This window comes from Phalangium opilio, unplaced genomic scaffold, assembly GCF_054372755.1.
Source record: "Phalangium opilio isolate 3A_F unplaced genomic scaffold, DU_Popi_V2 ptg000106l_1, whole genome shotgun sequence".
NCBI classification, from domain to species: domain Eukaryota; kingdom Metazoa; phylum Arthropoda; class Arachnida; order Opiliones; family Phalangiidae; genus Phalangium; species Phalangium opilio.
Window position 1 is genome coordinate 366,724 of NW_028324208.1, and position 18,452 is coordinate 385,175.

The 18,452-nt window shown below is 35.7% G+C and overlaps 1 protein-coding gene across 1 annotated transcript; it reads right to left on the minus strand.

The window, feature by feature from the left end:
- Positions 1-15,357: 15,357 nt before the first annotated feature.
- Positions 15,358-16,190, minus strand: LOC149623837 (ATP-binding cassette sub-family C member 3-like). The gene is made up of 2 exons (XM_089852181.1): positions 16,061-16,190; positions 15,358-15,583 (listed from the first exon to the last, which is right to left on the minus strand). The coding sequence occupies exons 1-2, from the start codon at positions 16,181-16,183 to the stop codon at positions 15,380-15,382; spliced, it is 327 nt and encodes a 108-aa protein (XP_089708307.1). The 5' UTR covers positions 16,184-16,190; the 3' UTR covers positions 15,358-15,379.
- Between the last annotated feature and the right edge of the window lie 2,262 nt (positions 16,191-18,452).

Sequence of the window (18,452 nt, forward strand, 5' to 3'; positions counted from 1 at the left end):
AGTAAATCACATTTTGTGTTTAAGTTTGAATTAATACATCCGCTATGGGGACCCCATTCCCAACATTTTTTTTTATTATCTTTCATATGGATGAATAAAAGTTAACTTCGAAGGTTGTCGTGATCAAAAAACCTTTTACTTGAAATTTATAATTTACCCCATTTTGTGTCTAATTTTGGATGTTTAAACCTTTTACGGGGACATTTGAGCCAACGGTTTTTCATGTTTTTTGCTTCTAGTGAAAATAATGCGATTTATCTAGATATCGTATAACGAAGTATTAATATCTTCGTGTTTTTGATGTCTTTCTAATAAATTGAATTTTGTAGTAAATCACATTTTGTGTTTAAGTTTGAATTAATACATCCGCTATGGGGACCCCATTCCCAACATTTTTTTATTATCTTTCATATGGATGAATAAAAGTTAACATCGAAGGTTGTCGTGTATATTATTATTCCAAAAAAATATTTTACTTGAAATTTCAAATTTACACCATTTTGTGTCTAATTTTGGATGTTTAAACCCTTTACGGGGACCTTTGAGCCAACGGTTTTTCATGTTTTTTGCTTCTAGTGAAAATAATGCGATTTATCTAGATATCGTATAAAGAAGTATTAATATCTTCGTGTTTTTGATGTCTTTCTGTTAAATTAAATTTTGTAGTAAATCACATTTTGTGTTTAAGTTTGAATTAATACATCCGCTATGGGGACCTAATTCCCAACATTTTTTTATTATCTTTCATATGGATGAATAAAAGTTAACATCGAAGGTTGTCGTGTATATTATTATTCCAAAAAAATATTTTACTTGAAATTTCAAATTTACACCATTTTGTGTCTAATTTTGGATGTTTAAACCCTTTACGGGGACCTTTCAGCCAACGGTTTTTCATGTTTTTTGCTTCTAGTGAAAATAATGCGATTTATCTAGATATCGTATAACGAAGTAGAAATATCATCGTGTTTTTGATGTCTTTCTAATAAATTGAATTTTGTAGTAAATCACATTTTGTGTTTAAGTTTGAATTAATACATCCGCTATGGGGACCCCATTCCCAACATTTTTTTTATTATCTTTCATATGGATGAATAAAAGTTAACATCGAAGGTTGTCGTGTATATTATTATTCCAAAAAAATATTTTTCTTGAAATTTCAAATTTACACCATTTTGTGTCTAATTTTGGATGTTTAAACCCTTTACGGGGACCTTTGAGCCAACGGTTTTTCATGTTTTTTGCTTCTAGTGAAAATAATGCGATTTATCTAGATATCGTATAACGAAGTATAAATATCTTCGTGTTTTTGATTTCCTTCTGTTAAATTGAAATTTGTAGTAAATCACATTTTGTGTTTAAGTTTGAATTAATACATCCGCTATGGGGACCCAATTCCCAACATTTTTTTATTATCTTTCATATGGATGAATAAAAGTTAACTTCGAAGGTTGTCGTGATCAAAAAACCTTTTACTTGAAATTTATAATTTACCCCATTTTGTGTCTAATTTTTGATTTTTAAACCCTTTACGGGGGACCTTTGAGCCAACGGTTTTTCATGTTTTTTGCTTCTAGTGAAAATAATGCGATTTATCTAGATATCGTATAACGAAGTAGAAATACCATCGTGTTTTTGATGTCTTTCTAATAAATTGAATTTTGTAGTAAATCACATTTTGTGTTTAAGTTTGAATTAATACATCCGCTATGGGGACCCCATTCCCAACATTTTTTTTTTTATCTTTCATATGGATGAATAAAAGTTAACTTCGAAGGTTGTCGTGATCAAAAAACCTTTTACTTGAAATTTATAATTTACCCCATTTTGTGTCTAGTTTTTGATTTTTAAATACTTTACGGGGACCTTTGAGCCAACGGTTTTTCATGTTTTTTGCTTCTAGTGAAAATAATGCGATTTATCTAGATATCGTATAACGAAGTATTAATATCTTCGTGTTTTTGATGTCTTTCTGTTAAAATGAAATTTGTAGTAAATCACATTTTGTGTTTAAGTTTGAATTAATACATCCGCTATGGGGACCCCATTCCCAACATTTTTTTATTATCTTTCATATGGATGAATAAAAGTTAACATCGAAGGTTGTCGTGTATATTATTATTCCAAAAAAATATTTTTCTTGAAATTTAAAATTTACACCATTTTGTGTCTAATTTTGGATGTTTAAACCCTTTACGGGGACCTTTGAGCCAACGGTTTTTCATGTTTTTTGCTTCTAGTGAAAATAATGCGATTTATCTAGATATCGTATAACGAAGTAGAAATATCTTCGTGTTTTTGATTTCCTTCTGTTAAATTGAAATTTGTAGCAAAAACGGATTTATGGGATAAGAACGTCGGAGTTAGCGAATTCACTCCCCATCCTCGCATACTTTATTGAGAAACTTCGTCTGCTTATATTTTGACTCCACCCACCAATTCTGTATATAGCTACTTCTAGAGATAGAATTTGTGGGTGGAGTCAAAATATAAGCAGACGAAGTTTCTCAATAAAGTATGCGAGGATGGTACTAGAGGCTAAAGCTATGATCCGACGTTCTTATCCCATAAATCCGTTTTTGTTTGTAGTAAATCACATTTTGTGTTTAAGTTTGAATTAATACATCCGCTATGGGGAACTCATTACCAACATTATGGATGAATAAAAGTTAACTTCGAAGGTTGTCGTGATCAAAAAAAACCTTTTACTTGAAATTTATAATTTACCCCATTTTGTGTCTAATTTTGGATGTTTAAACCCTTTACGGGGACATTTGAGCCAACGGTTTTTCATGTTTTTTGCTTCTAGTGAAAATAATGCGATTTATCTAGATATCGTATAACGAAGTATTAATATCTTCGTGTTTTTGATGTCTTTCTAATAAATTGAATTTTGTAGTAAATCACATTTTGTGTTTAAGTTTGAATTAATACATCCGCTATGGGGACCCCATTCCCAACATTTTTTTATTATCTTTCATATGGATGAATAAAAGTTAACATCGAAGGTTGTCGTGTATATTATTATTCCAAAAAAATATTTTACTTGAAATTTCAAATTTACACCATTTTGTGTCTAATTTTGGATGTTTAAACCCTTTACGGGGACCTTTGAGCCAACGGTTTTTCATGTTTTTTGCTTCTAGTGAAAATAATGCGATTTATCTAGATATCGTATAACGAAGTATAAATATCTTCGTGTTTTTGATTTCCTTCTGTTAAATTGAAATTTGTAGCAAAAACGGATTTATGGGATAAGAACGTCGGAGTTAGCGAATTCACTCCCCATCCTCGCATACTTTATTGAGAAACTTCGTCTGCTTATATTTTGACTCCACCCACCAATTCTGTATATAGCTACTTCTAGAGATAGAATTTGTGGGTGGAGTCAAAATATAAGCAGACGAAGTTTCTCAATAAAGTATGCGAGGATGGTACTAGAGGCTAAAGCTATGATCCGACGTTCTTATCCCATAAATCCGTTTTTGTTTGTAGTAAATCACATTTTGTGTTTAAGTTTGAATTAATACATCCGCTATGGGGAACTCATTACCAACATTATGGATGAATAAAAGTTAACTTCGAAGGTTGTCGTGATCAAAAAAAACCTTTTACTTGAAATTTATAATTTACCCCATTTTGTGTCTAATTTTGGATTTTTAAACCCTTTACGGGGACCTTTGAGCCAACGGTTTTTCATGTTTTTTGCTTCTAGTGAAAATAATGAGATTTATCTAGATATCGTATAACGAAGTAGAAATATCTTCGTGTTTTTGATTTCCTTCTGTTAAATTGAAATTTGTAGTAAATCACATCTTGTGTTTAAGTTTGAATTAATACATCCGCTATAGGGACCTCATTCCCAACATTTTTTTATTATCTTTCACATGGATGAATAAAAGTTAACTTCGAAGGTTGTCGTGATCAAAAAAAACCTTATACTTGAAATTTATAATTTACCCCATTTTGTGTCTAATTTTGGATTTTTAAACCCTTTACGGGGACCTTTGAGCCAACGGTTTTTCATGTTTTTTGCTTCTAGTGAAAATAATGCGATTTATCTAGATATCGTATAACGAAGTAGAAATATCATCGTGTTTTTGATGTCTTTCTAATAAATTGAATTTTGTAGTAAATCACATTTTGTGTTTAAGTTTGAATTAATACATCCGCTATGGGGACCCCATTCCCAACGTTGTTTTATTATCTATTATATGGATGAATAAAAGTTAAGATAACTTCGAAGGTTGTCGTGAATATTATTATTCAAAAAAACCTTTTACTTGAAATTTATAATTTACCCCATTTTGTGTCTAATTTTTGATTTTAAAATACTTTACGTGGACTAATTATGAAAATTAGTAAGGTTCGTAAGGTATCGTACAAAGCCCTAAAAATAATTTTTATTTTTAATAGGGCCTGTATATTTTTTAAATGTTTCTAAAATTTAACTTTACCATCCTCTGTGAGGCCATTGTTCCAACGTTCTTTAATGATTTTTGTTCTTGATGAAAATTTTGATATACACCATTTTAATTGAATTTTATTTGACATTTGGTAGGTGGATCATTGTTCCAAGTTTTAAGTTTTTAATAGTTTGTTTCTTGAGGTTTCGTATTACTATTTATGATTTTTCCAAATTTATACAAGTATTATTATTAAGTTTTCAAAATGAATCTTGACAATATCAGCAACTTGATTACGCCTTATGCTTGTCGTATTAACGTATTAAATTCCGTTTCCTTTTGAATTGAGACATTTTGTTACCCATAAATCAAGTTTAGAGAATATTAGTGTATTGCTATTCTTACGGGGACAAAGCTAACCGGAAATACGTCATAAATTTTGGTCCCCATAAAGAATGTAAAGAAAATTATGTAAAAGTTTCCTTTAAAAATATTTGGGATTCATTTTAAGATGCAATTTGAAACAAGTCATAAAAGTGAAATATATTTTCGATTTTACGATAAAAGCGGAGGAGATATTGCGTTTTCTAAATGTCCCCGTAAGTGACTTTTTAAACTCGGTCCTCATAAGCAATGTAGGACATGTATGGGTGTGTGTGTGTGTCTGTGTGTCTGTCTGTCAGACCCCACGTGACCGCGTTCGCAGTTTGCGTATCGGAGCAAACGTGTTCCCAATTTCCGGACTGCATTGACATTTCACGGAAATTTGGGTTTGTCTCCTCTGGCTATTCTACTTGAGTTCCAACACCACCAGCTTTGGTTTTCGTCCACTCCACATGGACACTAGTCTGTACGTGCTTGCTTCCAAGCACCACCAACTTCTGTTCTTCGTCAATTTTACCTTGACTCCCGCTTCTATGCACCACCATCTTCTGTTCTTCGTCAATTCCACATTGACACCAGCTTCTATGCACTACCATCTTCTGTTCTTCGTCAATTCCACATTGACACCAGCTTCTATGCACCACCATCTTCAGGTCTTTGTCCATTCCACATGGACGCCAGTCAGTCCATTCTGGCTTCTCTTCCTTCGTCATCGTTTGGTTTCAAGATATACGCGGCGAGCGGCTAGGGTTACGAGAAGCGTCTAGCCTCCCAATGGCAGGGCTTCCACCATCGGTTCACGCGAATGCTTTTTTATCTATTATTTGGTTTTAAGATATACGCGGCGATCAGCTAGGGTTACGAGAAACGTCTAGCCTCCCAATGGCAGGGCTTCCACCAAAGGTTCACGCGAATGCGTTTTTATCTATTGTTATAATGGAAACGGATCGTATATATACCCCAAAATTTGAAGAAAGCGGGCAAGATGGGTACCCTTCACTTTAAACGTCAATATTAGCAAAGTTTCTAAAGATATTATGAACAACTTTATTTTAAACGATTTAACTATTTTTAAAGTTATTTACTGGCGATTAAAATAATTAAAAATAATTATATTTATTTAAATATTAAAGATAAACTTATTTCTTTGAAGTGACACAAGTGAGAGTTTATATAGAACGAGTAATGAAGATTACATCTGAATCGAAACACTACACGCATATCAAAGTTAATATAAAGCGAGTAGGATGATAAGATCTCTTACAAAACGATAACATTTCCTTTTTGCAGAATATTAAATGGAAATATTTTAAATAATTTTCGGCATTACGATTCTTTTAGTAGTTGTGTAGCTATAAAGCTCTGTTTCATCTCAATATTCCAAGAACATCTTTTGATATTAACATTTCAAATTTGGTGTTTACTTTTTAATTCAGCTTTATTACATTTATATATAGCGTAAACGCAACCTTTAAATTCACTACATAATATGGATTTCAATACTTCGTCTCTCTGTAAGTGTTGAAGCGATTGAGTGAGTCGAAAGATAAATACACATCCTATATTTTAGTTGTACCATGCGTACCACAATGTTGCCAGGCGTTTATTGAAGGATGCTTGGGTACTTGGTACAGACTGTTCCGTCTACCAAGTTTCCTAGCATCCGAGAATAAATAGGATTCATAGAAGCCAGTGTTAAGGGAATGTCATGGGTCAAGTCGTTAAATATATCGACGCAGTTAAATAGCTGATGGCATTATTTTATGCACTTTCTCATTGCGTTTCGAGAGGAAGTTCAACTTTGGCACGGACGACAGATGGCGCTCTTAACCTTCTACCCCCAAAAATCGCTTTTGTCTGCTCGGTTTCCCCTTCCGCGTTTTTTCGTTATAAACTTATGATTTAACGAACTGAGAAGATAAAATTTCATATTTCCTAAGACAGATAAGCTTCTACTCCTTTCATCTTACTCCCAGTTAGATTTAACCTTGTTAAAACATAATCAGATGAATTTGAGTTACAATGCCGTAAAATCCTCTGCATACAGTTACCTAGGAGTGATAGAGACATTTTTACCGATGTCTAGAGATGATAAACTTAAGCGAAATTGTTTTACGTTTGAATAAAAATACCGCTTCCAGTAGTGGGTTTATAGTACTCCTTGTTTGTGTAAGATTAGTGTAGTTGTAGAGCGTAATCATGATAAACGCTTAAAAATATATATTTTCAATAAAAACACCGCTTCCACTAGTGGATTTATACTCCTTGTTTGTGTAAGATTAGTGTAGGTGTAGAGAGTAATCATTATAAACGCTTAAAAATATATTTTCAAAAATGAAGAATATAGAACATTTATCTAGGAGGATATAGGGGTGAAGGAGTCTTCGACTGCCCGATTTCCCATTGAAACGCGCTTACAGATTATCGGCCGTGGTTTCTCCCCCGTTCTCTCTCGTTCTGGGAGATTCATAGCCGCGCAACTAGTTCCGCGCACATCGTCATCGGGCGTCGTCTTTTCTTTTGATTTAATTTTTGGTAAAGGCTGTATTTTTTAGTGCTTTAACGGAACATTTATCATTATTTAATTTTTTATTAATTGTAAATTATGGTTCTTTGATAATACTGTTGTAGAGGGAACGCTTTTTTACTCTATCCCTAAACCAAAAACTTAAGTAAAAAAGTGTTTAAGATGGATTAAAGCCTGTGGGAGAGTAGAGTTAACACCCGATAACATTAAAAAATATCATTCTTTCCCCAAATCTCTTACTTTTTACAACGCCGCCTACATATAGGCGGCGTTGCTTCTAAGGCCTAAGCTAGCATGAAAAACCCGCTCTTTTTTGAATTGGGATTTGCGTGGTCACGTGATGCGCGTAACCAAGGTCACTAGGTGCGCGTGAACGAATCTCCCATGGGAGAGGCCGAAACCTGAGCTCTAAGATCGGGCAGTCGAAGACTCCTTCACCCCTATATCCTCCTAGCATTTATTTTGTATCAAAATATATTTGGTGCTAAGATTGCTTTAGAAAAATCCAAACGGCTAGGTATTGGTAAAAAAGACATATGTAAGCTATTTGTAGATGAGATAATGTTTTACATCTTTTAAATGAGGCTAAAACTTCCACTATTGTGTCTAAAAAAGTGATGGAAATGTATATTTTTTAAATATGACGGAATTGCGGTAGATATGATAGCGCCCTATTTGCGAAAAAAACCTTTTTTTAAACAGTTGAATCACTCTTTGATGATAGAATTTCAAAGGCAGAAGTTAAACGTTAAATTTGCTCGATTAATTTTGTTCGGAAAATAATATATTTAAGCGCTACGTATTACTGAAGGAGATTGATTTTGCCAATCTTTGTGAGTATTTAACTGTTTAATAATTATTTTGGTTAAGTGGGAGCCTAGCTTATGTGTGATTGGGTTGTGGCTTCCATGTTTTGGGGACATTTGCTTTTTGTGTGGCGAGGTATGATTCAGCTTTGATATGGACAAATGTTACAAATCATACTGGTAGACTAAGAATACGGTTGAGGTATAGCGAGAGAGTAGAGTTTCCACAGCAATTGACTATTTTAAAATTGAATTCCTGCACTTGCAAAGAATTAAAAAAAGCGATAGATGCATATATTTAGGTTGTTTAAGGGGTAGTGATAGTCATCTCCACTCGGAGAGGTAATATTTTGGCTTTCCCAACTTGTTTCTATTTGTGTTACTTGATAATTAAGCGGAATTAGACGCCTTTTGCGTTTGGCCTGAATTGAGATCCATTAAATCTATAATAACCCTTACTTTGTTTGAGCAGCAATACCAAGGTCTGCCATACACAATTAAACCAAACATATAGGTTAAACTCTCTCCTTTTAATCGAATCTATATTTTGCTGTTTCGGTAAAGCGTTTCGATGATTCGTGCTTCTATTATTTCTTGGAAACTTCGTTCTTAATCTTTTCAACAAATCTTGAAATTTTCTTATTGTAAACCATGAAACGAAGCATTTTAACGAAGACACAAAAAATATTACTAATACGAAGTAACCAACGAGCTGAAAATAAACCCTCTCAATGACTTGATTTGAGAAAACTTTCCAACAATTAATATACCCGTATTTCGAAACTTAGAAAGGATAATGATGTCACGAGTTTCATGGGTGGTTCTCCCGTAAACAGAAAAACTTCGAAGAATGACAATATCACTGGAGTTTCGCCCACTTTTAATTGAGTTTGATCGTGAAGAGAAAAAACCGATAGATCAGAGCACAAAAACTTGTTTAAAAAAAATTTTTGAATGACACTCTTAGTAACTAAGACGTTTTTATAAAGTAAAGGGTGACAACGCTATTTGAACCTTACTTTGCGACAAGTTGTTGTACTCCCCCTCGCTGTCTTGCTGAAAACATCTATATTTCTGAAAACGCATAACGTGATTGTTAAATTAAAAGTGGCATAGAAAAAGGTCTAGGTACTTCCTAACCGGTGTTTCAAGAAATTGTATAAGAAATACCACATGCCAGTAACTAAATCATTCTTGGTATTAAATTCGTCAAGTTCCTAAGCAAATCATGAATATCTGGATTACTCAAAGGGATACTTAGGACTAGAATATTTTCTTTTATCATCAAAAGAGTGTTTAAAAAAATTAATTTAACAATTGGAACGATGTTTCTATCTGCAATAGTAAAGAAGATAAGAGCAATAATGTTTCCGTAATGGATACTACGCGTTAGGCTTTTCCGCGACGCACTGGGAAGTACGCCATTGGATGAATCCGTCAGGTGGTACTAGACGTCCAAAAGGGGTACTTTCTAGTCCTTCGTGGGAAAACGTAACGGGTAGTGTCCATATATACGAGCCATTACGGAAACTTAATTGCTCGTATCTTTTTTAATGTTGTATTTAGAAACACGGTTCCAATTGATATATTCACTATTTTAAATTCTCTTTCGATTAAGAGTAAAAATTCTATCCGGGGGTTTCTCTTGAAGGCAAGACCATCCATGCATAATTAGCGTTGCCAAATTCAACAAACGCTTCTTAATATTTTTTGTAGAACATTTGACAATTAAGTAAATTTAATTTATAACAGGAAAGTTTTACTAATTAATACTTGGGCCATGATATTTAAATGAAGGGTTACAAAAGTGACACGCACTTACATTGTCCAATAATAATATGACTACCGTTTTATTTATATTTTTAAAACTGAAATTAAAATGAGAACTTAAATGAATAAAAACGAGAAAATATATTTGAAATTAGAAACGGCAAAAAGCCTTACTGGTAATAGCTGCTCAAAACTGGTTTATCCTTAATAGATTAGTTAAACGATCAATTGTCTTTGTCTGCGAAATTAGAAAACCGAATGAAATTTATAAGGCAAAATGAAGTAGAAACGAGGTTCATATACAATTTAAAGTATTCAAAAAATATTTCTTACCAAATTTTGTTTACTTCTAACATCGAGAGCGACAATTCTAAAAAATTTCTAAAAGTTTTACAAAATCCTCGGCGAATTTAAGAACAGGAGACCCTACAAAATTGACGTTTTAGAATTATGCTTTATAAATTTTTGAACCTTATTTTACATGGAATTTGAGTAAATATTTAAACAATCTTTTTACCGAACTTTTCTAAGGCCGTTGCATTATTGAATGCGGCTTTGTTTCCACGACCAAATTCTATCGATGTAATGGTGTATATTGAAGTGTATCTTATTTCACTTTTATAGGAATTTTACCTTCTGTAGGTTTTCAAAATTAAACACGCAATGGTTTATTATTAACCTCGAATAAATTATTGCACGCTATTATATTATTATTATTAAACATTAGAACCGTAAATATTGTGCGTTTAATTTCTTTTGATTCTTAAGTCTTTTATGGGTAACATGCTTTCACCATTTGGATATAGCCTGACTGAGACGTGTTTTGACAGCAAAGCGCTTTACAAATGAATTAAAAATAACGATCTAAAGGTTCCTCTATTTTATTTTTAATACTTTAAATATTTATGTAGGTGATATAAAATGGGACACTGTCTGTACACGGAATAAGTACTACACAAAGGTTCATTTAGACTGATAACTCAAAGTAACGAAATATTTAGTGGATCCACTCAGACTGTTGAAATGCCAAACTTACAAAACATTGTTCCCAATCTTATTTTTAGTTATACCTGCGTTGCAACCATATGGTATTGTTCATAATCCGACCCAAAGCAACAACGCTAATATAAAATGTATACTGAACATTTTAAACATGAAACTATAAACCAAACTCGATGAAATTTTCAAATTATAGAAGTTGTATCCAGACGTTCGTGCCCCAAGTTCAACTCACAACTAATACGGTTAAAAATGAAGATATCGGTCATAATTTTAATTACGGTTGTTTGTTTACAGCAACCAGAAGTTAATTTTCGCGTTGCAAAGTACAAATAGTAATAATTCGAGGATGAAACTCATCAAAGCAATTGACAAACACAAAACGTATAAGAGAAAAGCGCCACTAATTGAAGTGACGTTAAAACTGTGAAATTCTTCTTGCGGGGTTTTCCATAACATGCGATCCAAGATGTAACCTTGATCTCTGTTCATGTAGGCGAACGGTTTGGTTTCGAAAACTCTCATGATCCTGCAAATAGACCTGTAAATTCTCTGTACGTTGCAATTACGAACTTAATGCCTTTACGGACTTACCCTTGAAGTATATTTTCAGTAGTATTTGAGGCGTTATCAAAGCGATGTATCTTAACTACTTCCAGGAACGTTTCAACACTGTTTGTTGATTTCCGAATTTTAACTTTATTGTAATTTTTGTCTTTCTTGACAAATTTATTGACGCTTTGTTTCAAATCACTGACATGAGTAAATAATGCAATTTTGCGATATTGTAGGCCATCTAGAATTTGGTTCTTTTCGTACTGGTCAACTTTAGCCATTCTGTGGAACAAAGAGTCTTGAAAGTCTTTGCTACTAATTCCGGGAATTCCATCCTTTTGAAAGAGAAACAACCGTTTACCGTAATTCATACTTCATTAACTTGATGAAAGTGTAACTCACTTTAGTCCAAAAGAACTTAGTTTCTGGGGAATATCTAACTAAAGCCGGTGTTATGTTTGGATATTTCAAAAGATCACTAGCCGTTTCTAATACGTTATATGATTTGACTGAAAAGTCGCTCTTCATGTAACTGGAAACAAAGACGGTAATAACCAAAACTGATAACAACCAAGATGACCACACAATACGAAATGCAAAAATATTGGGTAGATCACTTTGAACTGCCACTGCAATTCATTAAATACAAGTCAAATGAAGATTATCACTCAGTTTCTAACTAATATGAAGCAAAGGCAAACAGAAAAAACAGGAAGTGTGCAGTAAGGAAAGCGTAGGCAATTTGTGATTCACCAACTAAAAAAACTATTGTTTTCATTGTCTTGTTTGAATATAAGCACTAGTACGCCGACAAACAACATTACATTAAACAAGCTGAGGAATGAAGTGTAATATCGATTTTCTTTCTATTTGAGTTACTTGGTAATTAAGCGGAATTGGACGCCTTTTTGCGTTTGGCCTGATTTGAGATCCATTAAATCTACAATAACCCTTACTTTGTTTGAGCAGCAATCCCAATGTCTGCCATACACAATTAAACCAAGTATAAAAGCAGAAGTGGATCATATTACAGCTCCCTAGAAGTACTGGACGATATAACATCGCTGTGCATCAGAATTGTCTCATAGCACTGAAGAGGAAAGGGTATATGCGAAACGCAGCGGTGAATTTGTGAACTAAACCAGAGGAATGATTTTGCTGCGAAATAAATTTTTAAAAAGTGGGGCAAGCAAACGGAAGTAAGTGGTAGCCAATGAGGAAAGGTTTGAGAGAGAAGACCGCGAAAGGAAACAAGTTGTTCCATACAAAGTGTTGGGTTGTGAATATAATAGTAGAAGTCCACTTTATTTTTCCGATTTTAAAAAATAATTGGCGGACTATAGGTATTTCGCGCGATTTTTAAACGGTTTTGTTGAAAAGGAAATTAATACGAGTTCAAATGTTCAAAATAGCCTTCATCATGCTAGAACATTTATAATGCATCCCTAATACAGCACTGAGCTTCCACTGATTTTAAGGTTTTTAGCGGGGATAGATAAACCAATTTATTACTAATTATAGGTATTAGGTAATGTGCGTCGACATGGAAATTTGTTTTCCTTTTTTTAAGTACGACAATTTTTTACAATTTTTTACAATACTTTAACGTTTTCCGTTTGCGAAAGATGCTGGTCAATATTTTTCAGTTTTACAAAACGTTTTAGTCGCGTACGGTTAAGTGCTTTTAATATCTTTCATTTGGGCATGCGACGATTGTAATTAGCTACATTGATCCTAGGCGTTTTTCCCAAATAGCAAAGAAACATAAGTCAATCTAAATCAAAATTATTACGCAATAACAAGCTTCACACTAATCACGACACTGACGGCGGTCTGACAGCAATGACCATCAACGGGAACTTTCGAAGGTTAAGGTAACTCCAGATCCAGGTTAATGGGCAAACCATGCCTTTAAAACTGAGCTAGATGGCGGGCTTGGATGTCTTGGAAGAAAACGCTGTTTACAAAAGCATAACCTACGTCCAGTACTTATGGGGAGCTGTAACATGATCCACTTATGACTGTACATAACATTAAAAGTTTTTAATTTAAAAGTGATCTAGATTATTTTGGCCCCTTTCGCCAAATCGTAGAACAAAGATTGCCCATTCTTCAAGAGAGCAGCTGGAGAGTTGAATTCCACAATTCGGCCCTGATCGAGAACTTTCACCCTATGAAGAGTTGAGTAACATAAAATTAGCCAATCATTTTAAGCCGGTTTAATAGGTAGGTAAACCAACTTGTCGTAGTCCAAGATGGTGTTTATTCTGTGGGCGATGGTGATGATGGTAGAGTTGGCGAATTCCTTCTTGATGGTCTCTTGAATGAGATCGTCGGTGTCCATGTTGACCGAGGCCGTCGCTTCATCCAAGATCAGGATCTTGGTGTTCCTCAACAAGGCTCGAGCCAAGCAGACCAACTGACGCTGACCACCTCCACGTTGTTACCTCCTTCGGCCACGGGGTGATCCAGTCCCTGCTCGAGTGACGTCACGAAGGATTTCAGGTGCGAGTATTCCAGGGCGGCCCACAGTTGCTGGTCGTCTTTTTGCCCGAAAGGATCCAGGTTGAGTCTGAGCGTGCCCGAGAAGAGGACGGGCTCTTGGGGGATGATGGTCAGTCGCGAACGAAAATCGGACAAGCCCAATCCCTCCACGACGATCTAACCGTGCACCCCTTCGATGAGACGGAAGAGCGCCAGCGTCAGCGACGACTTTCCGGTACCTGTCCGCCCCAACACGCCCACCTTCCTTCAAGACCAAATCCAATCCTTTGCGGTATCTGGTGCTGTAGTTCTGGAATATGATTTGTCCTCGTTGAGGCCAGTCAGCAGGTGGTTGTGATTCTGGTTTCTCCCACTCTGCCTCGGACTCCAAACGACAGTATTCGTCAACTCTTTCTATGGAGACGAGATTTGATTCAAAAACCGTAGAGCCAGCGATGAAGAATTTCAGGTATTGCACAAGCTGTTAGATCAAAATATTAAATTAGTACTTAATTTGCAGAAAATGAATAATTAGCGCAATTTGGTGATTTAATACTCAAGGGAATTTTCCGTGAGACATTTAAATTAAAAAAAAATAATATATTTCATTCATAAATATGACCTGATAAAGCCTTAAGTGTAATGATAATGATATTTCACCTAAAGCATACAAATTAAAACAAAAGTTCCGATCAAGTAGGGGATGGGGTACCTGGTCATGCACGTTTCCTAAATTTCGTACCCTCTTTCCAGGAGGTGTTACCATCCTGACATTACACATACATTATAGTACCCCTCCGTGACGTTTACGTCACTCGGAAAAGTAATAAAGCTTGTCAATGCCATGTCATGAAATGACAATTAAACGGTTTCTTGAAAACGTATCAAAATGTTATCCAAACTATAGCTTCTACAATCTACAAAAATAAAGAAAAACATACAAAAATGCGGCCCTAGGTTTAAAATTACATTGTCGTCTGGTTGCTGTGATATTTTGCTCATTTAATCTGTCATTCAAACCCCCGCATGCAATTCCATCTCTTTGTTAATTAGTCCTTTTCATTCGTCCCACTTTTGAGATCTTTCACAATCAAGCTAGGTTCAAGAGTTAAAAGAAAAACCAGCTGATATTTTGTCATACTGGCTTCGTCTCCACTTACCCGATCGGCATTAGCCAAGATCAATCCTACAAAATCAGATGACAGAGTCTCTTTGCTCAAAATGATGAAAATTGCGGTGCAAAACATCAAGCAATTGCTCAAGATATTGTGTCGTACTGTCAGCCATCTGGAAAGAAATTGCATTTTATTGAATGTCCGAATTGCTTTGCATCCACATTAAGGTTTCAACCCAAAGGTAATAATGAAGTGTAGGTGCGGATAGCAGGCTGTCATCCCAAAACGAAAAAGACGCGATTGAAACCAGGCTTTATTGACGCAATTGCAAAATTACCTTTGTGCCATGTTCATCATGTAGTTAGCGGCAGTGCATTCGTCGATCAGTTTTAAAAAGTGTCCTTCGAAGTTCTGTCCGGCGTCACACGCTCTGATGACAGTGCTGCCAGCCACTGATCCTCCCACATGCGAAAACAAGAAGGAATTTCTCACGCTGGTTATCCGCTTGAATTGACGATTGCTCGACATCAAGAAACGCTGCCAAATATATGGGAAAAGCTTCGGTTTAAATGATATATTGTGAAGTAATTCATTCCAGAAGTGGGCTCGAGCACTCCGCGGTTAAGATGCGGGTGCCTTCTACAACATGTAAATACGTAAAAGACAAAACATTTTAAGATTTAATAATTCAAGGAATGTTATTTCGCTGGGTTAAGAAGTCGTGGCACCAAGTCATCTTTCCCGTCGCTTTTAGGGATTTTCTACGCTTAATAAAACTGTAATTGTAATGCCTATTAAGATCATTAAATGCCCAAAATAATATAGCCTTTTTTCAATGTTTATTTTTATGTTTCTATTTTACCATAGCCTCCAATGCAACCAACGCCCAGATTACTAAAAATCAAAAGTGGCTACCCCATAATCGTTACGAATTCCGTGTTTAACCACAACAATTAATATTGAGGGTGATACTAGATAATTACTTATGACTGGAGACTAAAATCGAGTTCCTACCTGAAGTAAAAGGTATCCAACTAACACGACAATGCAGGGAATTATGAATAACGGTAAATATATTGCAATTGCTAAGGCGTAAACAACTAAAAATATCAATCCGACATTGGTTGCTCTTAACATCGCAGAAAATTGCTGGTCTAGGGCGTCGATATCTTGGGAGAAGCGATTGAGTATCCTTCCAAGGGGGGTCGTGTCGATGAAGAACATGGGAGAGCGAAATACTCTATCGAGCATTTTCCCATGTAGACAGTTTGCAGCTCGTAGACAGCGAAGAACGCTGATGATAACGTACAAAAATGTTTGAATGGCTTGGGTTAGACCAAGAGCGACTAAGACCGCTATACGGGTTGCCTTCAAGTCTAGGTTTGCTTGAAAATCTTTCTTGGAGTCTGCGCACCACAAAGACAGCCAGTACACTGACGTGAAATTAAGGACTACAACACCGGTGATTATTGCTTCGAAGATCGCGTACCATGTTATACCGTAGGCTTTAAAATATTGTTTGTATTTTGATACGGATATCTGCAAATGCGCAATAACCTTATCACGAGGAAAAATATGTGTGTAGAGAGTTTTAGTTCTCAAATAGACAAGAAACGTCCAAACTCTCCTCGTATATTATAGAGCGCATACGTTTCCTTCTTTGAGTGTCTCTTTAGTCATGAGCTTTGCCTCATCTTCATGTGAGGATTTTCCTTGGGTTGCACGAAGACTCCTTTTTCACTAAAAAAAAGGGGGGAAGGGGGGAAATATACGCACGCGCCTTATCATATTTGTATCATTCGACGCAGACTTGAAAATATTGATAATTTCTTCGGGAGCCCTGCGGGTTCCCGACCCCCCCAAAGCCCAATTTTCTTGGGTACCCGGGGCTCCCTAGTGGACAACTGAGCCTTGAACTCTTGATCCTAGAAACTGCGTCACATCTCGCCTGGGGAAGGGAACAGAGGCTAAGGAGTAAGGGAGCAAGCCCAAAAAAAATTTGAGGTAGAGAAGGATGCATTCCGGCTACAAATTTGAGGGTAAATATTCGCCAATTTATTTTCACCCTTTTTTGAGCGCTGTTTTGGTCTGAAGTTATGGGGGAGAGTTCTCATCGCACCGAATTTTTCAGGGTACCCGGGTGGTACCCGACCCCCCATAAAATATTTTTTCAGGGTGTCCTGTGAATTTTCTTGGGTGTCACAGGCTCACTGGTACCCCCTATTTACAAGTCCGATTCGACGGTACGGTTTGAAATGGCACCAGCTTTTTCCCATGGGATATTGTTCGTCGTTACTTTAAACAGGGATAAGGGAGTCAGATGGATTGGAAATGATGATGGGCGACCTGCGGCACCATATCTCTCCCAGTGTACCTCGCGCACGCCCCTACCCTTCCGTAGGCGATTGCTAAGTGCTGCCGCGTAGCGCCATTTTATTTGAATGAGAACTAGCTTCTATTTTTGAGATAGAGGGAGCGTCCTTTACAATTTCGTCTGGCACGACCCTACCTAACCGCTGGGGATGATGGGAGGACTATGGTGCCGTAGGTGGGGGTACAAAGGCAACGCTTAAGGTATGGGGGTTTCCACTCCATTACTCTCTCCTTCAAGCTTTAAACCATTAAAAGGTTAATTCTAGGAGAGCGGTCGCTCTCTTAGATAAGACTTGATACTGCCTCTAATGCTAAAGGAGGGTTCTTTGATTGGCCGTAACTTTTTTCGTATTGTGTTTGCTGCTTTGAAATTTTGCAAGTGAACTAAAATTTGGACCCTAATTATGAGGTTAAAATTTCAAAGAGATCCAATTAATAGTTAATTCTATAAAGAAAAAAGTTGTTAAGAGTGGTTTTAGAATCCATAAAATGAATCCGACATTTTGTGAAAAATACTATATTTTTCCATAGAGATAACATGGGATTTTTTTGAAATATGACCTTAATTGCGCTAGTGTATAAAGAATGCTAATCATTCGTTCCGTTTGGGAACCATCTTAAATGAAAGATAATAGTCCATAGATGTGCCTTTCCTTAGTTTCATTAAGATAAATTAAGTTTAAGTATTGATTTTTATCATTGTTAACACATACTTTGACTTACGTTGTTTTGGGTTTTGGAATTACGGCGTTTTACCACTGTTAGAGACACGCATATTAGCCCTAATTTTTTATATTGGACTTACGGCGTTTTTGTCGTGATTCACGCCGTTAGAGGGATATTAAGCAAGAAAAACATGGCGTTTTAGCTCGGGTGCTTGTACTTGTGGGTGTTTTTAGGTACTTGTGGGTGCTTGTAGGTACTTGTGGATACTTGTAGGTACTTGTGGGTGCTTGTAGGTACTTGTGGGTGCTTGTAGGTACTTGTGGGTGCTTGTAGGTACTTGTGGGTGCTTGTAGGTACTTGTGGGTGC